General features: G+C 30.7%; 2 protein-coding genes across 2 annotated transcripts; one reads left to right on the forward strand and one right to left on the reverse strand.

The window, feature by feature from the left end:
• Positions 1–12,904: 12,904 nt before the first annotated feature.
• Positions 12,905–14,067, reverse strand: LOC129295453 (uncharacterized). Its single transcript, XM_054933967.1, has 2 exons — positions 13,893–14,067; positions 12,905–13,799 (listed from the first exon to the last, which is right to left on the reverse strand). The coding sequence occupies exon 2, from the start codon at positions 13,754–13,756 to the stop codon at positions 13,142–13,144; it is 615 nt and encodes a 204-aa protein (XP_054789942.1). The 5' UTR covers positions 13,757–13,799; positions 13,893–14,067; the 3' UTR covers positions 12,905–13,141.
• Positions 14,068–18,987: 4,920 nt separating this feature from the next.
• Positions 18,988–25,528, forward strand: LOC129295456 (signal peptidase complex subunit 2-like). The gene is made up of 5 exons (XM_054933969.1): positions 18,988–19,237; positions 19,372–19,523; positions 19,887–19,968; positions 24,649–24,791; positions 25,093–25,528. The coding sequence occupies exons 1-5, from the start codon at positions 19,157–19,159 to the stop codon at positions 25,187–25,189; spliced, it is 555 nt and encodes a 184-aa protein (XP_054789944.1). The 5' UTR covers positions 18,988–19,156; the 3' UTR covers positions 25,190–25,528.
• Positions 25,529–27,381: the final 1,853 nt, after the last annotated feature.

Genomic DNA, 27,381 nt, shown 5'->3' on the forward strand with positions numbered 1-27,381 from the left:
CCGATCGACATGATTCTAAATCCCACACAAAGCTTATAAAAGGGTTTACTTGTGACCAAATTTTAGAGAAATCCCAACGGTCGAATTAAGATTTGGACACCCGGATGCAAAAGTGCAGCTTTTGGGTAAAAACCATTTTCAAAATTGTCCAAATCTCATCCTATGGTCACAAACCTATGGGAATACTTTAGACATGTCAATAAAGACTAAAACACATGATGACAGAACATTCAAATGATGGAAAAACCCACATACATCAAAATTTGACCACCCAAGTGCCATTTCTTAAAATGGATCCTAAACCCTCAAATGCACAATAATACAAGAATGGTCACAAATCAATCCAAATATCATATATTTAGATAAATACATATGCTAAACATTTTCATTTGGCTCAGAGCTCCTTGTGGGGCCACGCATCCACTCTCGCTATCTAAGGTGTATGCTGCCCATAGCACACCATTTGCAATACAACCACTTTGCATTTGCTTATAACACACACACAACACACACACACACACACACACACACATCAAAATAAATATCTGCTTGTAATAGAAACTTGGTTTACTAAGTAAATTCATCAAAATCACACACCATAACCAAGTTTCCTAGCCACAAGTCTACAACCAGACAAAAATTCATACACAAGCACACAATCCACACATATTCACACACACATACATAATCATATCCTACTGACACCCTAATTCTAAATACATTACAATATATTGCTTAAAAGAAAGGGGTTGCAATTCTTTACAAATCACAAGCAAACCCCTAGCTTTTCTCCTTTTCCCCGTCCACCATTGGATCCTTCGCCTGGACCTAGAATATTGAAAAAAAAGGGTGAAAAACCACAGTCTCATACAGAGAAATCTACATTGATTATTACAAAGTAAGCCATAATCAAATAATAAATTCAACATAGTATATAATTTAGCCATTTAAAATGCATGAATGTATGACCTAAGCCGGTAGGGCCTTTCATGACCAACAGAATGCCCCCTGGCACTCTTAACTCGCAAGTAAACCTTATACCTACTTGTACCTCCACAGGCACAAACATAATCTAAGGCATGATCTAATCCACCGAACCGCCTATGCCCTTTCGACGTGAATCCTGAGCAGTCAAAGTTAACTCTCTCCAAGAGCCAGCCCGACTTACTCTCCATGTGAAGGCTACCTTGGCCTAGGCACTCAACCTCACACTTCATATGTCGGATTTCCTCCCCTACTAAGAGGTGTCGAACATTCAATACACTAACCATTTTAGTGCACTGAGCCCACAATACGTAAGACAACATTGAGTACTAACAGTGTGCCATAAAATATCAAAAATTCACACCTTCTCATTGGTGAACTCTCATTGAGATCATGCCTTTTACTCTTATCTACCTTTCCTAAGTATTGACCACTTCAACACTCTAAGATAGTATAACATTTATAAATCTCCCTTAAATGGTTCCTTAGCCTATCTAAGGTATATTACTTAGTTACACTTCCTTAAGTGCAACTTCTATTCCTTATGATTAAAATACATGTAAACAAATCTCGTATCCATAAAAACATTGTTTATAAACAATTAGAAAATATATTTGCACTATAATCAAATTAGTATCCCATAACCCCTTATAAAACACATTTAATCTTTTAAAACATGTAATGCATGATAGCTAGTAATATTTATTCAAAAATAGCTAAAATAGAGTAATAAAAAATATAAATTTTTCCTATTACCTCAACCCTTTAGTACCAAAAGGTCTTTTTGTACAAAATAGAACCTGGCTTGTTCCTTAACTTCCGAACAAATTCCACCAACAATCCCTACAACATATAAGTGATCCACATCACTTATCATGTCAAATAGCATTAATGAAGACTATAACTCATACCATAAAACTTGGGTCTATGAGCCATAATCTATCCCAATGGTCCATATATTAAACCAACCATTCACATAGTATCACTTAACCACCAAAACCATTTATTAGCCATCACTAGGCTAATTTTCAATTTATATAATTTTTTATCAATTAAAAACCTTCACTTAGTATCACCAACTTTTACCATTAGCCTTTATAATGAAAATCAAACCTTAATTTAAATCTTATTGGGCTTAAATAGCAAAATTATAACTAAATCAATAAGCTTAAACCATTGAAGAGCAAAAACTCAATTTCTCAGGGTTTATTTTGTGCCCAAAACACCTCTTTTTATTCAATTATCCACTCAAAACATTAGATCACTATATAGAAACCCAAACATACTCCCTAGGATCTAAAGAAACAAAAGCTTACAAGAATAAAGCCTTTGGGATCAAAATCCAAAAATTTTCTCTCCCAAAATTGAAGAAAATCAAGAGAAAGGGAAGAGGATTGAAGTAGAAAGTTTACTTATCGTGTAGCTGAGCTCGCAACGGTCGCAAAGACTCCTAGATCCAAGCCTAACTCCCTCTCTTTCTCTTCTCTTCTCCCTCCCTCTCTCTCTCTCCCCCGTTTGTGCGTTTCCTTCCTTATTCATTTTCTGCATTTTCTGCAATCATTATGGTCTTTAAATTGCTGATCTAAAAGTTTGGGAAAAATTACAAGAACTGGCCCAATATTTTTTATTATTGCACAAAAGCTCGGGTCAATTTTGGTAATTTTTTTCATAGTTAAAAATCAAATAAAACTAAACTTTTACTTAGTAAAATTCAAACTCTGGGCCTCTATCAAATTATTTTAAATTTTAATTTAATTATAAATATTTTATTTTATTTTTAAAATAAATTCGAGTCTTAAAATTTTTAGAATATTACGTAAAGAGCAGCAAAGACGATGATTTCGAAAAGGAATCGACACTGTCATCATCGTTCAACAGCGTGACAGGACAAAGAGGGAAGGGCAATTGAGTAAACTGGGAGAGATAATCTTTAATTCATATATTTGCCCTCTGTCATTTTTCATGAGTGTAATGATTCAGAACTCTATCAATCAAAATTGATAGGTTACAAATAATAGAAGATATTAGGGGAGTTGTCTATGATTTCCTAGATCTCTTGATTCATAATAATCAATAGAGCCTCGCCATTCAAGTTGTCATTATGCTCAATCTATTATGGAGGAAGAGGAACTTGATAGCTGTTCATGATGGCCTTTTATAAAGCCCCAATCGAGTCATACAAGAATTCAAACAATCTTTCCATTTGGAGAATGTATGTGCCTGGTCAAGCTCTCGATCATTGATTTCCCTTCTGTCAAATGAAGTATGACTTTTTGCCCATGTTTCCCCAGCACACTTGCCGAATGCTCGATGCTCAATCTAGGGTAAGGGTTGGCATATGATATAGGGAGAAGGATTTTGTGGTTCTTGAGACGAAGGTCAGCGAGCGCCAAGTGCGGACACCAAAAGCCAAACTTTATGAAGAATCAAGTGGATCTACGTGGCGACCACATAGACAGTGATCAAGGACCAAGTCTTTCTCTGTTAGCCAGCTCTTTCGTTTCTGACAATGTTAATGGTATAGGGGCGAACGGGTTAACATTTAAAAGTATAGGGACCCAATTCTAACAAATAAAATTAGAGGGACTTGATTACAATGGAAGTAAATTATAAGGTCTTAGCTTGTAAATATGTTTTCCCTTTCCTACATTTCATTTCGTTTTGTTTTGTTTTTATTGTACTTTTAATTATTCATATTAAAATTTAGCAGTTCAAATTTTAAATTTTATATTTTTTATAATTTAACATTTTAACAATAATTTTTTAGGAGATTAAATTTGAACCAAAGAAAAAAAAATGGAAGGGGGGAATCCCCACCTTTTTAGACGATGGTGAGAGCTTGAAGGGGTAGAAGGAAAAAAATGATTTGTTACCGTAAAAGTAAAGGAAATATATAAAACAATTAATGAAAGAAAATATTTTACATAATTTTTTAATGGGAAAATTATATCTAGCCCTCTCCCATGGAAATTAATCATAAATAAAGATCAACAACAAGTTTCATTCAAAAAAATAAATAATGTTTCTATTTTAACAAAAATCCATTTTGTATTGGTCATTATTTATAATTAATTCTCTTAAAATGGAGCTGAATGTGATTTGTTTGTTTTTTTATTTATTTATGGAGGGAGCGTGGGTGTGTGAGCATGCTTTGCTAGGATAATAAGAGAAACAAAGTTATGTTCCGTACCGTATGTAAAAAAATGTTTTTTTAAGAAAAGAAATGAAAAATGTACTAACAAAAAATAAGATATGTGCATTTATTACATCTCTTTTCCAAAAACCATATTTCTATCTATCAATCATTAGATAATATTCTCTTAATATGAGGGGAAAAAGGTAGACCCCTATTTTAACTAGGTTTAGTTTTTTTTAGTAGAAAATTTAGGTAAGCTGGATCACAAAAGGTCACCAGAATTGGGGAGGAAGCAAATGACTGATACATTGAGAAGAATGCAAGCTCTAGTGACGAGACAGGCAAACGCTCGAGCTTAGAAGATTCGAATGGATTTGTTTGAAGATCAGAGGCATAATCAAAGACAATCGAATCACAAAAAATCCATAGAAGAAAACATGTTCAAGCATGTTGCACCCGAAAAATGCGATGCGAATAACACGCGAGTAGAGGTTCCAGCCTTCGAGGTGGGAAACTAGATGAAACGAGAGTCGCCACCAAAATTTTAAGGAAAATCTTGAAAAACCAATTAAAGGAGGATAAGGATAGTCTGTGAAAACAAAAAATAGGTTGAAGAGCCAATTGAGTGTGGGGAAGGTGTTAGGCACCCTATAACACGTGTTCATCAGAATGGTTACCTGAAGTTTATTGTGCTGTATTAATATAGTTTTATAATTATTTTAATTATCTCTTTTATATTCATGTGTTTAAAAAATGATAAGAATTAAATGAGATATATTTATTTATTTACGAGGAAGGCCTTGACTCAGAATTTGACTCTGAGGCCTACATACGCTGTGATGGGGATCAAAGTCCACATAGTTCAGGCTTGAAAATTGTTGGTGAAAATATTTTTTTGAAAAGAAATTAATTAGAAATAATTCATCATTTTGCAAATAAAAAAATTTCTAAAATTTTGTTATGTGTGTTTTAAATTGTAAAAAGTAATTTAATTTTAATTATTTTCTCAATTTTTAAATTTTTAAAATATTTATTTATTTACGAGGAAGGACTTGACTCAGAATTCGACTTTGAGGCCTACATACGCTGTGATGGGGATTAAAGTCCACGTAATTTGGGCTTGAAAATTATTGGTGAAAATATTTTTTTGAAAAGAAATTAATTAAAAATAATTCATCATTTTGCAAATAAAATAATTTCTAAAATTTTGTTATGTGTGATTTAAATTATAAAAAGTAATTTAATTTTAATTATTTTCTCAATTTTTGAATTTTTAAAATAAAGAAAAGAAAAGAATTTAAAATTATTTTTTTATATATGATTGAGAATTTAACCACTATACCTGCAGAATCTTATTAGTTCATAAGGTAATACAATTGGTCTAAATATCTGCGGAGAGTTTGAAATCTCACACGATAAAAGAATTCAACAACTTAATTTATTTATTTATATTTTTATGTATATTTTTAAGTGTTAATAATATATTTTAAGTGTGTATATATATGTTTTAAAGATTTATCCTAAATATCTATGGAGATTCCAAAATCTCACACCATAAAGGAATTAAATTTATTTAAATACATCTTTAATTTAATTAATTTAATATATAATTTATATATATATATATATATATTAAAAAAAACTTAATTGTTATATCTGCAAAATTTTATTGACTCATACAATAATACATTATTTTAGAAGTCTACGAAGATTCAAAAAATCTCACATGATTAAAAGATATAATTAGTAAATATGATTATAATTTAAATACATTAATTTGATAAATTAAATTTTCTAAATTATGCATTATATCATTATTTACAAAAATCATTTATTTATTATAAAATTGAGAATTACTATATCTGTGAGCACTTATTATCTCACATGATGATGTGATTAATTTAAGTCTCTACGAAGATTCTTGAAATCTCACATGGAACTTAAATAAATTATTAATTTAAATTATAAAAAGAGAGTTAATTTTAATGATGGGCTTTTGGAACTCATATTAACATATAAGTTTTACTCTCATATCTATGAAATCTTATTGATTTACACGATATAAGATTATCCTAAATATCTGTAGAGATTCAAAGTCTTACACCATAAAAGGATTAAATAATATTCACTTTGAATATATTTTAATGCGTAATTATATAATACATATTTTTAAATATAAAAATCTTAATCGTTATACCTGTAAAATCTTATTTACTCATGCAGTAGTATGATTATCCTATAGGTTGACGAAGTTTAAAAAATTTTACATGACCAAAAGATCTAATTAAAAAATGTGATTACAATTTAAATTTATTAATTCAATTAATTAAAATTATAAAAATATTTTTTATTTTATTTATAAAATTTATTTATTTATTTACCATATAAATTGTGAATTAGGATATCTATGAGGATCTATTATCCTACACGATAAGGCAATTAATTCAATTCTTTGTGAAGATTTTTGAAATCTTATGTGAGAGTTAAATATTTATTATAAAAAGAACATTAATTTTAATAATGGACCTTTAAAACCTATATAAATACTTACAAAATTGATCCTCATACCTCCAAAATCTTATTAATTTACACGATATGAAATTATTTAAATGCCTATGGAGATTCTTAAAATCTCACACGATAAATAGATAATCAAAACATTTACATTAGTAGTCGGTGCATAATATTATAGTTGGCTAAACGATTCACGTAATAAAGGCAATGGAAAGAATAGAGAAATAAAGCCTATCCATCACATATAGGCTTAAGGACATCGTGGCATAATCGTCGAGGCAAAGTATGGACCTAAAAGATTGAATGGAATGATACGTAGACAAGTTTATGCCAAATTTAGATTTTTTTTAGAATATATCCCCGAGTTAAAAGAATAGTGAATTGTCAAAATAATTTATTTCTCTATTCTTTCTATTGCCTTTATTGCGTGAATCGTTTAGCCAACCATAATATTATGCACCGACTATAAATGCAAATGTTTTGATTATCTATTTGTAGTGTGAGATTTTAAAAATCTCCGTAGGCATTTAGAATGATTTTATACCGTGTAAATTAATAAAATTTCACAGGTATGATGATCAATCTTATAGGTATTTATATAAATTTCAAAGGCCCATTATTAAAATTAATTTTTTATAATAAATATTTAAGTCTCACATGAGATTTTAAGAATCTTCATAGAGAATTAAATTAATTGCCTTATCGTGTAGAATAATAAATCCTCATAGATATTGTAATTCACAATTTATATGATAAATAAATAAATAAATTTTGTAAATAAAATAAAAAATATTTTTATAATTTTAATTAATTAAATTAATAAATTTAAATTGTAATCAAATTTTTTTAATTAGATTTTTTAATCATGTAAGATTTGTTAAACTCCATAGACCTTTAGAATAATTGTAATATCGCGTGAGTCAATAAAGCTTTGCAGGTATAACGATTAAGATTTCTATATTTAAAAATATGTATTATATAATTATGTATTAAAATATATTTAACATTAGCAGAGATGAGATTGTTACGATGGATGTGCGGACATACACGTAAAAATAAAATTCAAAATGAGCATGTACGTAAAAAAGTAAGGGTAGCACCTATTGAGGAAAAAATGGTAGAAAATCGATTAAGATGGTTTAGGCATGTACAAAGAAGATCAAGGGAGGTACCAGTGAGAAGAGTGGAACATATAACTTTGAGTCCGATTAAGAGAGGTAGAGGAAGGCCTAAGAGAATGCTCTTGGAAGTTGTTGAACGCGATCTCTTAATTAATAATATTCCTAAAAGCTTGATAAATGATCGAGCATAATGGCGTCTTGCAATCCATGTAGCCGACCCCACCTAGTGGGATAAAGGCTTGTTGTTGTTGTTGTATTATCTAATCCTTTTATCGTGTGAGACTTTGATTCTCTGTAGATATTTAGTATAATCTTGTATCGCGTAAATCAATAAGGTTTTGCAGATATGAGAGTAAAACTTATATGTTAATATGGGTTCTAAAGGCCCATCATTAAAGTAACTCTCTTTTTATAATCTAAATTAATAATTTATTTAAGTTTCATGTGATATTTCAATAATCTTCATAGAAACTTAAATTGATCATATCATCGTGTGGGATAATAAGTCCTCACAGATATAATGGTTCTCAATTTTTATAATAAATAAATAATTTTTGTAAATAATGATATAATACATAATTTAGAAAAATTAATTAATCAAATTAATGTATTTAAATTATAATCATATTTACTAATTATATCTTTTAGTCATGTGAGATTTTTGAATCTCTGTAGAATTCTAAGATAATCGTATTATCGTATGAGTCAATAAGAGTCTGCAGATATAATGATTAAGTTTTTAAAATATATATATATATAAATTATATATTAAATTAATTAAATTAAAGATATATTTAAATAAATTTAATTTCTTTATCGTGTGAAATTTTGAAATCTCTACAGATATTTAGGATAATCATATTACCATATAAGTCTATAAGGCTTTGCAAATAGGACGATTAAGAGTCTTTAAAACTTATATATACACATTTAAAATATATTATTAACATTTAAAAATATACATAAAAATATAAATAAATAAATTAAGTTGTTGAATTCTTTTATTGTGTAAGATTTCAGAATCTCTGCAGATATTTAAAATAATTATATTACGATATGAACCAATAAGGTTCTGTAGGTATAGCGATTAAATTCCCAATCATATATAAAAACATAATTTTAAACCCTTTTCTTTTCTTTATTTCAAAAATTAAAAAATAATTAAAATTAAATTACTTTTTACAATTTAAAACACACATACCAAAATTTTAGAAATTATTTTATTTGTAAAATAATAAATTATTTATAATTAATTTCTCTTCAAAAAGATATTTTCACTTATAATTTTTAAGCTCGAACTATGTGAACTTTAATCTCTATCGTAGGGTATGTAGGTCTCAGAGTTGAATTCTGAGTCAAGTCCTCTTTTGTAAATAAATAAATATTTTTTACTTAATTCTTATCCTTTTTTAAGCACATGAATATAAAAGGGATAATTAAAATAATTATAAAACTATATTAATAGAGCATAACAAATTTTAAGTAACCGTTAATAAGTGTTGTGAGGTGCTTAACATCTTCCCTACACTCAATCGACTCCCGAACCTATTTTTTGTTTCCGCAGACCATCCTTATTCTTTTTTAATTGGTTTTCCAAGATTTTTTTCAAAATGTTGATGGCGACTTTGTTCCATTTGGTTTCTATCCCAAAAGTCGGAACCTCCACTCGCGCACCGTCCACATCACATTTTCTAGGTGTGACAATGGTAATTGCCACAATTTTTCTCCTTCATTAGCCACGATCTAAATAGTGGAAATGATAATTTCCCACAGTTCTTGAAAACCGTGGGAATATTTATCATGAGAAATGATTTCCCATGGTTTTGTCAAAAACCATGGAAAGAGCCACGATTGTGTCAAAACCATGGTTGTCTCCATGTCAAATCATGGCTTTTAAATAAACCATGAGAAATAAGGACATAAAATTAAAAAAATATTTTGATATCACTATATGCTATAATAAAATTGTCTACATGTAATGAAAAAAATCCACAATCCAATTAATATTTTAATTAGTTCAGAAAATTAAAATTTAATCCCACATAATTGATTATGTGCTGGTTTTATGATTCTGTAGCCAATGATTTAATTAACTCACTCCAAACAAATTAATTTAATCTGATGAGAAATTTAATTAATTTAAGAAGCATTGATTAATAATAAAAATGAGTAAATTTATTAAAATTTGATCCATAATTTACTTGGTCATATATACATATTGGCAAAACTGAAGATCGTATATTACATTAAAATTAGTTACCAGAATACAAATGAAATTATCGAAACATCTAGCCAAATGATGATAATTAAAAACATACAAATACAAAAAACACAAACTAAAGGACACCACCAACAATACGAGAATCCTGCTACTGAGAGTTCTTTGGAAGGACTAAGAAATTTGTTTTTTCAAACCTAAAAAAATAGTTAGAATGATAAAAACAGAATAAATATAACCAAATTTATATCTGGGTGGGAAATCAAAGAAAATGAAAGAACAATAATTTTCAAACACCCCACTGAAGCTTGCATTTTGGAGAGTTATAAATTATTGAAGAAAGAGAAAAAATTGCATCTCTAGTTTGCTATGCAAAAACTATGCACAACATATAAAAGAGGGAAAATCCTTAAAGAAGTGGCAATGTTTTTTAACTCTACACAGTATACCTTCAACTTCAAGAACAGGAAAGACAAATATTAAAGAAATATATCAGAAAGATAAAAGTACAGAAGAAATATACCAGAGGATGAAGAAGAAGAAAGGTGGATGAAAGAAGTTTTACCAGATGAAGGAGCAGAAAAAATAAAATAGAGAAGAAATATATCCAATGTAATGAAAAAGATGAAACACAAATGAAGAAGTTTCAGAAGATAAAGAGGTAGAACTTTGGTAAAATGAAAATAGAGGCTAAGCGTTGGTAGCGAGAATAATCTGGTGAGCACTTGAGTGCCAATGGAAAAATGAGGGAGAAGATTTGGAGCAAATGCAAAAACAAAAGAGCAAGTACAAATTAAAGCTGAGGAGAGAAAGAGAAATATATGGGATGTTCCTGCGGTTTTGTCAGAAACCATGGGAAAATCTTCTGACAAAAGAAGATATTTTCCCACAATTTCTCTCAACATAGTACATTTTTTTAAAAAAATTACTTTTTCCATGATTTTCAATTTAAACCATGCAAAGAGCCATGGTTTATAAAAACTGTGGAAAATGCATGGTTTTTTAGTAGTGTTCTTGGCTCTCTGAATCTTGCAAATGCTGCCTCCCGGTCTTCTTCACTCCTATGCCCTCTTTCATTTTTGTTTTTAATCTAAATAACTCCATATTCTTAGCGAATCTAAGCATCTTTGGTTAGGATTTTCCAACAAAGCCTCGTTTCCTCTATAGTCAGTCTAGTGGTGGTCTAATTTGCCTTTTCATAAATTTCATTGACTATCTCTCTTAAGTCTTACCCACTCTTGATTGTTTTCCCTTTCTGCGATTCCACCACTGCAAGAAATAGAGCTTCATGATTTGTTTAACAACACCAATCACGTTGCATCGCAACAATAGTCAAGGGTCGTGCTTGACAAATCATTTAACTTATTAAGATTGGCCATGCCCTTGGAGGTCAAGCGCAAAACAAGTGAAACCCATTGAGCAAGGAAGATTGGAGTGGTTTGGAGATGATGGCCATGCCTGTAGACCATGAAGACGACTATGCCTCAAGGATCATGGTTGGAGTCGATCCAGGCTTCGACCTTGACCATGGTGACTTCTTTAGCCTTAGGGAAATAAGAAAGCCAAGCTCGAGCCATGGTTTCCCATCCTTTGCTTTGGTCAATTTGGTTCTAAAAGACGACAACGAAGATGAAGAATGAGAAGGAAGGAGACAGTGGCACAATGGAGCAATGGTTAATGCTTAGTCAACAAGGAAAAAGATAGGTGTATTTAATAGCAAAGCAATATTGCACGATTTTAAAAAGTTCTAAGGTGATATTGCTCTTAAAAAAAGTTTAGAATATCAAGAGTCTTTGGGAGAAAAGTTTTAGAACATTTTTACCCTTTTTTTACTAAAATAATTAAGACATCATTTAGATTGGTGGATTTGAATTTAGGTTTTACATTTAAAATATTACATTTCAACATTTGAAAATTTATGTATTTAAAATTATTTATTTGGGTATTTTAAAAAATTTTAAATGAAAAAGAGAGATGACCTGAAATTTGAAATAAAAAATGAAAAATTTAAAATGACGAATTTATTTATATTGATAATTAATAAGAGAAGAAAAAATATACAAGATTCATAAAAGTAATAATATTGAAAACATAAAAAGAACAAGGTGTTTAAAGTAATTAAAATTTTAAATAATTAGGGTGTAAACAGAATTTGTAATCGCAAATGAATTATAATTAGAAATAAATTTGGATTTGAACTAAATCTAAATTCATAAATCTTTGTGTATCCAAATAACAGATTTGATTCAAATGTAAATCTTCATTAATCCAAACACGCCATAAGAGAATATATAACTAACTAATAATTAAAATATGAGTGTATAAGATATTAAAAAAAATGTGGGTGTATGAGGGACATCACGTCTTGGATAAATTAATTAAGTTTTAAATTAAGAAATAAATTTAATTAACTAGGCATATTTAAAAAAGGTAAAATAAAAGTGAATTTAATCAAATCAAATCAAACCAAAATAAATTGGGTTGAAATTTGAATCATTTGAATGCATGCATCAAATATTTATTTAGAACTTTTTCAAAAATTAACGATAAATACGCTTATCAATTAGATGATTCTTTAAGAGAAAAGAGTTTAAAGTGGGTTAAAATCCTATAGAAATTAAAACCTGCGCACATAAGGATGCCGAATACTTGTGTTCACTAGCCAATTGATCAAAGGATGCATGCATCTCGTCAAAGGTGAAAAAAAGTGAGCGAGTGTATGTTTTTAATATAACACGTATCATTCTGTTCTGAGCCTTTGATTGGATTGGAGATTTGAAAATGACCATCCAGTCTCCTCCTCGATCGTACTGAGTTTAATCCTCATCATATTAAAACCACGCAATATATCCCTATCAGCTCGTAAATCGTCCAAAGCACAAACACGAAGAATCACAGCACATCATATAAGATACCATTCAACACCTTTATCATAAAACTTCAAAATTCTGATCAGTTTTGCAAATATAGAAGAAGAATAAGAAAAACAGAACAATATCGGAAGGGTTTCCTTCTCTTCTGGGACCCAACACGAATCTAATATCGTCTGTGTGCCAGAAACCACATAAACTGTATTTTAATTCCACCTCAATATCTCTCGAGCTAGCTATACCGACTCAAAATCATCAGCGCCTAAAAAAAGAAGCCTTAATTAATTCTGTGAGCTGATCAAAACCAGACAGAGTCAGAATTTTCTAACTGCTGATCATTGATCATATAATCAGGCCGCTGGAAAGGCCACGCTCTCTGGAGTTTCATGCACAGAATAATATCTCCTGCGAGGCACATGTGCCCTTCGCCAATATGCTTCACGAGGCCAAAGCGATCTTCAATCGTACAGTAAGGTATCTTCGGTAAGGGCACTCTAGCCCTACCCACGATCACCGACCCGGAGGAGGGTCCCGGGTCGGTGTCGGAGCACAACCTAGCGACCTCCACGTGGAGGAAGCCCCAGTTTTCAGGAGCATAGTCAAGTACCGGAAGGAAATCAAGCTCCTCCCAGACCGGGTTGTTCCGCGAGGGTTGAACCGGCCGAGTGTGAAACACCTTGTCCGGTTCGATCCAGTACAGCACGCAGTAACACCTTCCGGCCGTGACCACCGGGTCGACGTCGTCGATGCCGACGGCTCCGCGAATGCCCAGGGCTAGTTCCATTGGGAGGCGCGGGTAGAGATCGTCTTTTTCTGATTTCTTCTTTTTACAGCTCCTGCTTTCTGGTTCTTGGTCTTCTTTGTTGTCGTCGTTTACGGCCACGTCGTGCTCTCGGAGTCTGTGGATCTCCATTGGGATCTGCGAGAAGATACACGCTCTGGGCTTCTTTTTGTTTCTGTTGGATCATGAATTAGGGCAGCGAGGAAGGAATACAAATCTGCAAGACTCAGAAGATCAGAGGATCAAGATTTCAGAGAAAGTATAGCACCTGAGGGGATTAAAGGGGACACCGAATCAGGAGAGAAGAAGATTCTGCGACGTTGGCCAAACACGAAAAAGGTGGGTGGCGCTCCCTCTCGCTCTCTTATAATAATAATTAATAATCTCCCGGTGATTTTATTGGATTAGGATTTTATATTAGATATCAAGACTTGGATAGTTGAGGTTTTGTTGACAACAATGTATCCAAATCTTCAATCTCAACATACACAACCCCTTGACATAAATTGACTTCCAATGAATCTTGGCTTAGCCGGGGAAAAGTTCTACGGTGACTAGAATTTTTTTTTTTTTTTTGCCCCACAATCTTTAATTTTTGTTTTCCCTTTCAAGGAATGAATATGAACGCGGCGGCATGAAAATTTCAAGGAAATATCAGAGCATACGGGTAGGGTAACATGTATGAGACGGCCCAAAAATGCTGAAATCCAATTATAAAAGGTTCATAATAAGGTGCTGGTACGGCCCAGGTCAGCTATCCAACCTTCAACTAACCATCGAAATTGTTAAGATGCACTATTATTTTGTTACAAAAAACAAGCACAATTGATATTAATTGTTGTATGCTAAAATTTGAATATTGAAGAACAAAACTGGTTTTATTTCCTTTTTATGTGACAATTTTGGCATCCAAAGTTATGAAATGATGTATTTTACGTTAATTTGATGATAAGCTCCGTGAAGGGATTGAGAAACATGTATAAAAGACACATAAAAAAATAGCGCTTGTGTTTGCATGGGTGTGCCATGAAGCCGCATTTGTGCAGTGAAACACAGCCTTATAATAAATTAAATGTATCCGAGTAGTAATTGAGGAAACTAATTATTATTACAGAATTCATGTTAATGTTTGGTTATTTAGATTTGCTTAATCTAGAACAAATATGATGTTGTTTATTTTTTTTTTCATGCAGTGAATTCTATTTACCTCTAAATTCAGGAAGCCAAAAAAAAAATAAAAATGAAAGAGAGATAAAGAAGAGAACGAAGAAAGAAAGTAGCTAGGTTAGTGATTAAGATAATTAGATATTATTATTTCATAGTTAACAAAATAATTAATTATTTATATATATCTAAATACTGCTCGTGATGATTTTAAAGAAATATCCAAGTATACAAGTAGGTAGAATTTATAAATAGTGACAGTGTAAAGGCATCACCAGGAGTCAGTACGGTCTACACAATTTATCTAGCCTTCAACTAATAATCCAAAATTTCAAGATATATTATTTTGTTATAAAAAAACAATTACAATTGATGTTAATTGTTCTATACCATGATGAATAATCGAGTTACATTATTTTTTTTTATCAAATAATCAAGTTACATTATTTAAGGAACCAAGTTCATTGCTTATCATACATATAAGTACCGAGAGCTCATCTTGTTTAAATTGTTAAGATATAATTTGAATGGTTCATATTTATAATTTTTCAATGGGTATTTTTAAATAAAAATTATTTTTTAATAAAATTAATAATTAAGAGATTGTCTTTATTTTAGATTCTGTATTTATTAAAATAATTTTTTAAAAAAATAAAAGTAAAAAGCTATAAATCTAAACCTTTCAAATTAAGTTTGAATGGTCTAAAAGTAATAAGCTCTCCATGTTCATTTGTACGATGAGCACTACATTAAAACTAGTTTTTAAGATATTTGAGATACATCTATCAATCAAAAGGCATCTCATTCTGCGAAAAGAATCACCATATATTATCTTATCGAATGGTTTAAAATTCCCTTGAAGAAGAAAGTGGAGATATCATAAGAGAGGGAATCTATACCATGATCTTATTGGCGTCAAAGACATTCTTTGTGGCTTTTCGGCGAAGTTCTGTTTGTGTGTGAAAAAATGGCTTTCATCTTTCCCCCCTTAATTTTTCATAGGACAAAGAGATATATATACCTATAATATATCCTATTGCTGTCTAAATATATCTGTCCGTACTTCTTCAACTGTGAAACTCGATCAAGTAGGAAGAGCTCGTGGCCAGGGAAAAAGAAATAACGGGAAAAAGAACCAGCACAATAATAAACATTCATAATAACTATCTGATTTTTTATTTTTATTTTTGCATGCACAGGTGAAAACAATCATGCGCGATGCAAATATCAAGAGGAATTCTAGTTCATTTCTCAAAGATCTTTCGAGGCTGTAACTTTGTAATCGAGTTCAGATCCACGCACAACTTTGAGGGACGATTCGTTAGCTTTTGGTACGGAGAATTTCAGTTAATAACCATTGTACAGAGTTTAATTTTACGTAGGTCTAACAAAATTTTAAAATTTTAATTCAACCTATGAGTGAAAAGTTAAAAGAACTTTAACAGTGAAATAACCAAATACCATTCACTTGTTATACAAAATCATTATTTATTAATTTTTTATTATATTTATTAATTTATTAATATCATTTGTAAATTATATCTATTTGTTAAACAATCAGTAACATTAATAGTTAATTTACTAACATTAGTTATAAATTACAAACTTATTAATAATTTGTAATTAATGTTAGTAAATTACAAGATCTATTAATAATTTACAACTGATATTGTTGCTTATAATTTAAAAAGTTGATGTCGAATCTTATAGAATTATTAACATATCAACTCGTATAATTTGCAATTCATATTCATAAATTAATAGGTGAAATAAGAAAATTAATAATTAGTAATTTTGTATAATAAGTGAAGAGTATTTTAATTTTTTTACCATTAAACTCATTTGAAATTAAGTTTCTACATAAATCCTTAACTAAAATTCTTCCTTTTGGTATCTGTGAGATTTGAAGTTGCCATACTAGGAGGATGGAGATACCAGTGTATGGGAAATACAATATTAAGAACAATCCCTTGTAGATATGACATCCAACAAAGTTCAAGCGTCATAAAATCGGCTAAATTTTATTACTATTTTAATTTTATGTATATATTTTTTAATATGAAGAATTAAATGAAAACTTTATTTGTTTTGAAAAGTTTGTAACCATCAAAATAAATTATTTATGAAAGATTAATCATATATTTTTTATAATTTTGACCCGATTATAATTTAATTTTTTAAATATTGACTTATTCTAATTCGATCCTTATAGTTTTAATTTGGTTATAACTTAATTTTTAAATTTTACTCCTTGCAACTTATCCCTATAGTTAACCATTTAAATATTAGTCTCTATATTTTGAAAAATAAAATTATAAAAATAAAAAATATTTTAAAATTTTAACTTTTATAATCTTTATAAAGATTAAAAGAGTTTAATAATTTAAAATATTAGTCCTGAATTTTAACAAAATTTAAATCTTTATAATTTTAATTTTTAAAATAGTTAAAACTATAAAAGTTGAGTTGTAAAAATTTTAGAAATTGAATTGTAAGAGAGTCAAAAGTATAAAAATTAATTTACAATAAGTCAAAATTCAGGGATTAAGTTATAAAATGATTAATTTTTTTCAATTATTTATAACATACAAATTGATTCCCAAATAGCTTGGCACCTTTAAATTAATGAATTAACTACTTGCAAGGATCTATGTCGCCGAAAAAATAATTAACTTAATGAGGGAGAGACATTGCCGTTATTATTATTTTTTCAAGACAAAAAAAAAAAGATTTGTGTGTTTTTATATAAAACAGTATGAATCGAACATTACTTTGACATTAATTTGGGCATTAAGAAAATGGCAAAATTCCCAGACCCACACCCGATCACCCTATCGTTGAATGCAGACGCAACAAGGCCCTGTCCCGCAACATTGGATATACTGATATAGGAAGTTTCCGATCACATAGGAGTCAAATTTGAAAATATAAAACATTTTTATATTTTTTAGAAATAATTAATGAGATATTTCAGAAATATTCTTAATGAATATTTGAAATTAATAATTTTTCTGTAATCATTTGTGATATAGCTGTAATATTAAATAAAAATAAATATAAAAATGTATAATTTTTAATGACATTACTGTTCAGTAGAAACTAGCCAAAAATATCTTATAATTTTAGATTGTAGGAGTAAAAAATAAAAATTAAAATAAAAAAGAATATAGATAATTATAAAAAATAACATCATTGTATGTATATTTTAAATGTGTAAAAGATAATTTTAACACGATCCAAACAGAGCCTAATGAAGTCAAACCCGCAAAAACATCAAATTCGGTTTCCAAACCCACTAAAACATCATATTTCGTTTCAGTGCTCATCACTTAAGAAAGATCTAAGCCATTTACATAAAAAATTTAGACGGTCCAGAAATTTTTAATTTTAATTTTAATTTTATATTTATAAAAAAGTTTATAATTTTTTCAATTTCAATTTTAATTTTAATTTTATATTTATAAATATGTTCATCATCAATCTAGACAGTACTAATTTAATTTAAATGGTTCAATTTACTGTTATAATTTTTATAAATTAATTATCTAGATATGCTCTGGACAGTCAATATTAAATTTTTATCTGCAAGGTCTAAATTTCAAGTTTTTATTTTTATTTTTATTTTATATTTATTAAAATAAAAAAATTAATATTAAATTTGTCTTATCTAGAGTACATATAGATAGTTAGTTTATAAAATTTATAATATTAAATTGAAAAATCTAGAATCTCAGATTAAATTAATATTATCCAGATTAATGATAAATATATTTATAAAAAATTGATAAATTTTTTTTACCAGCTTATAAATTTTATTTTTATAAAATATAAAATTGAAATTAAAATTGAAAAAATCTGGACCATCCAAATTAAAAAATTTGGATGGCCCAGATCTTCCTTGGATGATCAAACCGGATCCCTAAAACATTAGATAATCTGGATGGTCCAGATCTTCCCAGGCTGATGAAACCGGATCCCTAAAACATCAGACCAAACGGATTGTCTCGAACAACGAATAGGACCCAATTTTTTGTGAAAATTTGGATGGCCCAGATCTTCCTTGGATGATCAAACCGGATCCCTAAAACATTAGATAATCTGGATGGTCCAGATCTTCCCAGGCTGATGAAACCGGATCCCTAAAACATCAGACCAAACGGATTGTCTCGAACAACGAATAGGACCCAATTTTTTGTGAACCCATCAGTTTGGTCCGGTTCCGTTTTCTTTGAAGTACACTGGTTATCGGCAACAGCACCAAAAACACAACACTGGCTAGTTTCGAAGTCAGAGTTTCCAACGCGCTCAGCAGCATCTGCTATTGAAAGGCTTCAATTTCAAGGACGCTTGCAGCTCTCAAGGGCAGAAATGGTGTCCAAATCTCCAAAGAAAGCCAATCTCTTAGATCTTCATTCCATCAAGAACATCCTCGACGAGTCTGTCTCTGAGGTCCACTTAACCCTAACATTCCTCTCGCCATTTCGGATCTCATCCATGTTAATGACTTTCTTATGTTTATTCTTCGGATTCTTCTTTGAGTTGAGTGATTGGATTTTGCGTTCTTCATTTTTCTCTTTGTTTAGATTGTTAAGAGTCGTGGCTATGAGGAAGACGTGAGGTTGAGCAACGTTAGACTCTTCCTTGGAACGATCATAATTATCATTGCTCTGTTCGCCCAGTTTTACAAGAAGAAATTCCCTGAGAACCGGGATTTCCTCATTGCCTGCATCGTGTTATATCCTTTTCCTGGTTTAATTATATATTTATATGTATGCATCTTTTTTTATTTACTTGATAAACAACCTGATGAGGAGAACAATTGATCCTGGCTATGTTGTTTTGGATGAAGGAAATTTGAAAAGGGGAAGACTTATGGATTTACCTTTTGTTTTAAGAGGGGGAAAGGTCTTTCTCTGAGCTTTTATTTTTGTTGTGCTTTCTTGGGGGTAAATTGCCAGTGGGAAATATGGAATCGAGTTCTTGAAAGTTGAAAAATTGTGGGGTGCATAAACACGTGAGAGTTTAAGGTACAGGCATCGATTGGCATTTTGTTTATGCTTCTTCAGCGGGGTCAGTGTTTGATCCTTGACTCTGGCAAGTATGTAGTCTTCAATGCCTTGTTGCAGCTGATCATATACACTAAGGAGAAGAATGCCATTCTGTTTACTTATCCTCCTGCTGTAAGTTTCTCACAATTCAGAAAAAGCACTGGCTTTGAAACTATAAATTCCCTTTTATATATATGGAGACTGGGGAATAGATGATATGCTATGTATTTGTTTTGCCACTGTTCTGGATGAAACCATCTTCTGTAACTTGTTATATTCTAGATATTCCATCTATTTCCCCGCAGTTTTGATACTTGTATATGGGTACCTCCTCCTTAGGTGTTGAATTTGGGAATTCTATTTCATAGTATCTATGTTAGAAATATGTATAATTTTTATCCTGCATTCGTCTGCATAATGGTGATGTTGTGACTTGTGTCCCTCCCCTTAGGCACACACACACACATATGGGTAACTCCCCTTAGGTGTGGACTGCCAGAATACATGGTGATGTTGATATAACCCTTCATTTCGATTGAAAAATACTAAATTTGATTGATATTTAAATCAGAAAAAACAAAGTTTATCTGCTGTACCACCCCTCCGTTTATGCATAACTTTTGTTTTTGCTTTTTTTTTTTGTGGCCAGCTTTGTTTATACATAACTATTTGTAGTTTCATCCTTAGAAAGAAAAGATTGGGATTATATTTGTGCGCATAGAGGGGAATGCCTTTGTTGGGTTGGATGAATGTGTATCATGTTTTCTTCTTGCTCTCCACTGTGATCAGTGGAAGTGATGTCCAAGGTGTGAGTGTTTTTGGGCATCAGGATCCATTTGCAAGGCATGGTGCTTGAGTCCCACATTAGAAGTATGGTATTCAACTCAAATGTGGGATTTATATGGACCTTTGGCTCCCCAACCTCCTAGGTCTACTTTTCAGGTATGGTTCCCCAAAAGGCTCCAGCCGATTGATGTCAACTATCATATAGTCCCTCTATGACCTAGTTGCAATCATGCAGCATGATTACAGGGCTTGAGAGGATATTAGCACCCAGTTGGAAGGTACGGGACTTGAGCCCCATATTGGAAGTTTGGGGTTGGCGATGTAAAACGGGAAGGGAAATAAGAGAAAAGGGGAGGAGAGAGAAAGAAGAAGGGGGAAGGCCGGAACTTTCGGAATTTCTATTCAATCATACTCAAAACTGAATACAAATAAAAATCCTAACTTTATCTATAGAGTTCTCAAATGATAAAATAATAATAAAATAATACATTTAAATCTAAATCCTTAATCTAATTTAAAAAGATATTGATAGGATGATTATAGTGTACAGGACAAAATCAAGTATAAGAAGAACTGTTTTAAAGCCATACATTTGTGTAACAATGAGGAAAATTGGGAGAGGTACCGTATGGCTAAGAAGGAAACTAAGAGAGCTGTGGGTGAAATTCGTTCTAAAGCTTTTGAAGAATTTTATAAGAACCTTGAGACGAAGGAAGGAGAGCAAAATATTTATAAGATTGCCAAGAGTAGGGAAAGAAAATCAAGAGATCTAGAACAGGTAAGGTGTATTAAGGATGAAGAGGGAAGAATTTTAGTTACAGATGATGAAATTAAAAATAGATGGGAGACTTACTTTTCTAAACTTTTCAATGATGGAGAGGATTCATCTAGTAACTTGGAGGATTTAGTAACTGGTGAAAGAGAACAAAATTTGTCATTCTATCGAATAATACGTGATAAGGAGGTAAAGGAAGCTCTTAAGAAAATGGCAAATGGTAGAGCCAACGGACCTGATTGTATATCCTATCGAAGCGTGGAAATGTTTAGGTGAAGAAGGGGTGAGATGGTTAACTAAGTTATTTAATGTGATTTTACGGTTCAAGAAAATGCCTGATGAGTGGAGGAGAAGTACATTAATTCCTATTTATAAAAATAAAGGAGATATTCAGAATTGTACTAACTATAGAGGGATTAAACTCATGGGCCACACAATGAAATTGTGGGAGAAAGTAATTGAGCACAGGTTGAAATTGGAGACAAGTATTTCTGAGAATCAATTTGGTTTTATGCCAGGTAGATCAACTACAGAGGCGATTTATCTACTAAGGGGATTAATGGAAAAGTATCGTTGTAAAGATAAAGATCTACACATGATTTTTATTGATTTGGAAAAAGCTTATGACCGTATACCAAGAGAAGTGCTTTGGAAAGCGTTGGAAAAAAAGGTAGTACGGATTACTTATATTAAAGCCATACAAGATATGTATGAGGGGGTAAAAACTAGTATGAGAACACCTAGTGGTCAAACAAAGGATTTTCCTATAAAGATTGGACTACATCAGGGATCATCTCTGAGTCCTTATTTGTTCAACTTGATTTTAAATGTTTTGACGGAACATATTCAAGAGGAAGTCCCGAAATGTATGCTCTTTGCGGATGATATAGTTCTTATAGCAGAGACAAGAGAAGAGGTTAATTGTAAACTTGAGTTATGGAGGAGGACATTGGAGTCGAAAGGTTTTCGTCTTAGTAGAAGTAAGACGGAATATTTATATTGTAAATTTGGTAAAGGAATATTCGACAATAATTTGGAAGTGAAATTGGGAGATCAAATTATACCTCAAGTGGAAAAGTTTAGATATTTGGGAGCCATTATTCAAAATGATGGCGAAATCAGTGGAGATATTTCACATAGAATTCAAGCTGGGTGGTTTAATTGGAGAAAAGCTAAAGGAGTTATTTGTGAACGTAAGGTGCCTAGTAAACTTAAAGGAAAGTTTTATCGCACTGCTATTAGACCGACAATGTTATATAGTAGTGAATGTTGGGCTCTAACGGGACAGTAAGAGCATAAAGTTGGAGTAGCAGAGATGAGAATGTTATGATGGATGTGCGGACATACACGTAAAGATAAAATTCGAAATGAGCACGTACGCGAAAAAGTGAGGGTGGCACCTATTGAGGAAAAAATGGTAGAAAATCGGTTGAGATGGTTTGGGCATGTACAAAGAAGACCAAGGGAGGCACCAGTGAGAAGAGTGGAACATATAACTTTGAGTCCGATTAAGAGAGGTAGAGGAAGGCCTAAGAGAACACTCTTGGAAGTTGTTGAACGCGATCTCTTAATTAATAATATTCCTAAAAGCTTGATAAATGATAGAGCATAATGGCGTCTTGCAATCCATGTAGCCGACCCCACGTAGTGGGATAAAGGCTTGTTGTTGTTGTTGTTGTTGTTGTTATTGATAGGATGATTATATCCTATTTTATTAAACATAAACAACTCTAAGATAACGATAAAATAAAATAATAAATCCTAATTCTAATGGATAAATATCCTTATTTGAACATCCCTAATGAATGATTCTAATATCTTAAGTAGGCCTTAATTATTCTAATTAATCATTATCTCATATTTTATCACCTGGGCTCTTAACTTCATGAGAGAGCCTCTAGGGGTCATAATTCTTCCAAAGGTTCCTTTTATTAGGATTGGCCATAGAATGAAAATTAAGATTTATTGGGTCATCTGGACACGAATGTTTTTTATCATGATATTCATAACAGATGCAAAGCATGCTCCTGCCAAGTAACTGGTTACATCAAACTGAGAAATGTGTGGTTGATAATATATTCTATGAATTAGTGATCGTAAAGAACTAGTTATAGCCTATCAAATAATCTTTCTTCTGTAGGAATCTAGTTTTAAAGTTACAAAAGTTTTGGAAAGATAACTCTGTAACATCCTTTTGGGTTAAACTGGCTATAGATGACTTGTTAATCTTATGATCCAGAATTCATCTTTAGACCAACAAAATGATTTTGTTGCAATCATAATTAATTAATAATACAGAACACAATAATGATGGTATCATTAATAAATACCCATTTCTTCTAAAGGCTCGTTTGGTGTATTAACAAACAGGTTTTCATTTCTTTTTCACCCGTGTCTTGATGTAATTGGATTATTGTATATGCTTCTGTTGGATGCAATTGTCTGGTATCATATCATATGTTGTGCAGAACAGTCACTTAGTTTGCAGTCATGCTAATGTTTTAATAATTTTAGCTTAAATCTTTGGTTTTATGAGAATTCAATTTTCTATTTGCAAGTCTCCAGTTCCTTACTCTTGCGTGAAATCAGTTTGGCATCTTTCTACATCTTCTTTAGAATTAATCTTTATCCTATAATTTCCGTTATTCAATAGTCTAGCTTTGAATCATGCAATTAATATTTTCATGCCCTATTAATTAGGAATAATAAATTTGGTTTATGGTATCTGCATCCATAATCAGAGTAAAATTGTGAATAAATGTCAACAGTTCTGATCCAGTAGTTCTTGTAAATAACTTCTGCACCCAGATTAGAACAGTAGATGGAATATAAAAATTGAAAAAAAGTAATTTCGTTTCTGAGTTTCAACATCTGATTTTGAAGAAAGTTGTGATTTCTGAATAGAAATAAAGAGAATTCTCTCACTGGAAGTATGTGCTCGGTGAGAAATGGCTTGAAAGTTGCCCGGCAGATTGTATGTTTTCTATGTTCAAAGGTATACTGCTAGTGTGATTTGATTCTGCTCTTGGCTGCTGTATGACTTAATTGATGTAGATATTTGTCTCGTTCTGGGAAATGTTGTTTTGCGGGTTATATGTTACTTGTAGAACAATTTAAGATTATCTTTAAATTTAGTTGCCAAACTCTGTGATGAGTCAGACATCATGCTTCCAGCAGAAACCTTTGATACTCTCAACTTGTGCTAAAATTTTGTTGGATATTCTAACTTACATGTAATTTTATTTCGGCAGGGATCCTACGTTGGTACTGGTTTGATAGTCTCCTCCAAACTGCCTCGATTCTCTGACATGTACACTCTAACCATTGCAAGTGCAGATCCAAAATCAATTTCTGCGAATGACCCAGTGCATTTAACCAAAAGTGTTACTCAATGGTATCTCCCTCTACTTTTCCTCTTTGCTTATGGCCATGCAGAGTAATGCTATTCTTGTTCTTCTTCCACACATTCTTTCCTTCACACCCCTGCTTACCTCTAATATGTTATTTTTTATTTTAATAACCAACATTCAACATATAATTTGTTTACATCAATGGTGAAAAACTGAGGTTTAAGGCAGGTACAAGAGGTCTGGAAAATAAAAATTTTCACACACATGCAAGCATGTGTGCATGACAGAATGGAAAATCTGAATCTACTTTTTGTTGTGCATCACCTTTTGTTTCTTCTGAATTAGGTTCACTAAGGATGGGATCTTGGTAGAGGGCCTATTCTGGAAGGACGTCGAGGCATTGATAGATCAATATACTAAAGAACCAAAGAAGAGCAAGTGATGTGGAGACAGCATTGCACATTTTGTAGGAGGAATATTATATCTGGACGTGTTCACAAACGTTGAAGTTTATAACTGTAGATTTGTTTCGTTTGATTATGGAATTATGGCAATAAAACTCCTTAGTATTAGAACACAACTTATTATTACCTTTTGTTGCGAGGAAAGATGAATCTCGATATGGTTTGCCGTAAGGTCATGCTTGGTACCAGCGACTGCGAGGCTTTCTTTAGGGAAAGGGAAAAGGTTTTTTTTTTGGATGGGTGAGGTAAAACAGGTCCAGATCATATTTAATATGGTTGCAGTTGGAGAAGGAAGAATGAGTATTTACATTTTTACATATTCAGTGTGATCCGTTAGGTAAGAATAAAAATAAAAGGGGATGAGGATAAAAAAGATTTGAAGACGTAAATCTGAAATGCAAAACGGTGAACTTCATTAGGGCATCGGGATTCATGTTTCATGCATTCAAATGGATACCGAGACTTTATTTCCGTAGACCATACGTCGAGAAGAAAAGGTGAATCGTGTATATATCATTGTTGCCTTACAAGAAGGTTAACCCGCTCCTCCCTGAAGCGTAGTTTTCAGGGGAAAGAAGTGTTTCCATTGATTAATATGAATATTTTTATTTAAAATTTGAATGATTTAACACGTTGGATCGACGCAATTGATGTTTCAGTCAAAAAGGAACAAATTGACTCCCGTACTACCCAAAAAAAAAATATTTACCTAAATATTATACTTTTAAAATATTTCCTTTCATATTATAAATTTATATCTTAGTTCATATCTAATTGAGTTTCAATTTTTTTTTTTTAAATATGGGAGTATAGATTCTGTTTATATATATATATATATATATATAAAATAAAGTTTAAGTGAAGCCTGACAGGCTACCTTTGCCCCCCAGTTCCTCTGTACCTTCACGCTTTCAATCTCCGTGCGTGAGTGATAAATATCAATATACGTGTTATCCGTGGTGAGTTGCTTATTTTTCTTCCAACATATATGTTTTTTAATATTATGTATCAAAAAATAATACATTATCTTATTAACTAGATGTTGACCCCTGTACGTGAATATTTTTTTACTTGTTTGTAAGTATTGTAAAAAACTTATTTGAGATATTTTTTGAATATTTGTAAGGATCTTTTATCATTTGAAGAGTAAGCATAATATAAAAAAATGAAAATTTTAAAATAAGTTATTTTTTTGTACTTGTGATGTGTTACTTTATACAAATTTAAATTTAAATAAAAATTTATTCTATTTTAAAATTTATTTTACTATTCATTCAACTATAAATAAACGGTAATAATTTAAAAGATAAAATAAAAAAAAATTATTTTTGTGTACTCAAAGTAACATATTTTGATGATTTACATAAATTAAAATTTAAGAAATAATTTATTCTATAGTAAAAATTGGTTTGACCATACATATTAAAGTTTTGATCATACATGTTAATTGTAATATTATTAGAAGTAAAATTAAAAAATTATTGTAATATTATCTTATAAATATAAAAAATACAATTTACTCATGATAGGTCTTTTACCTATCATTTTTACTATAAGCCATGCATAATCTTTCAATGTGCAATTTGTTTTAAAAAATAAGTCAATATTTATTCCATACAAGTTTATTTTATTTTATAATTTATTATCATGTATGTTTTTTAAATAAAATTAAAAAGTATTTTACTTAGAATATGTTATTTCATGTGAGTTATAATTTGAAATAATAACAGTTATCCATCAAATTATACGTATATTTTTTATAATTTATATAAATTAAGTTTGTAATTTCATTGCAATGATTTATTATCTAAATGTATATTTTATAATACAATTAATTATATTATACATACACAAAATAAAAGTAACAAATAATAAGTAGAGTTCTTACATTTGCCAAAAATAGTATGCGTTATATTATTTTTTATTGTGAATCCTATATTCACAAATACTTTTTATCATGGGTCCCATATGAAATTTTTTTTTGGACAACCCACGTTAGATTTTAGTTTACAATAATTTTTTTAAAAAAATATATTTATTACTGTTTATTCACTGTAGGTGAACAGCAACTATATGTGCATATATATATATATATATATAGATTATAATTACAATAGTTATCTACTTCAAAAAATTATACAAATTATAAAATAACTACATAACCAACAAC

This window comes from Prosopis cineraria, unplaced genomic scaffold, assembly GCF_029017545.1.
Source record: "Prosopis cineraria cultivar Desert tree isolate PC_DT_omini unplaced genomic scaffold, ASM2901754v1 PC116, whole genome shotgun sequence".
Lineage (NCBI taxonomy): Eukaryota > Viridiplantae > Streptophyta > Magnoliopsida > Fabales > Fabaceae > Prosopis > Prosopis cineraria.

Bases quoted from the DNA above. Each gene is read 5' to 3' on its own strand.
- LOC129295453 (XM_054933967.1), bottom strand. From the start codon at position 13,756: ATGGAGATCCACAGACTCCGAGAGCACGACGTGGCCGTAAACGACGAC.
- LOC129295456 (XM_054933969.1), top strand. From the start codon at position 19,157: ATGGTGTCCAAATCTCCAAAGAAAGCCAATCTCTTAGATCTTCATTCC. The intron at 19,238-19,371 runs GTCCACTTAACC...CTCTTTGTTTAG, and splicing joins TCGACGAGTCTGTCTCTGAG to ATTGTTAAGAGTCGTGGCTA. The intron at 24,792-25,092 runs GTATCTCCCTCT...CTTCTGAATTAG, and splicing joins ACCAAAAGTGTTACTCAATG to GTTCACTAAGGATGGGATCT.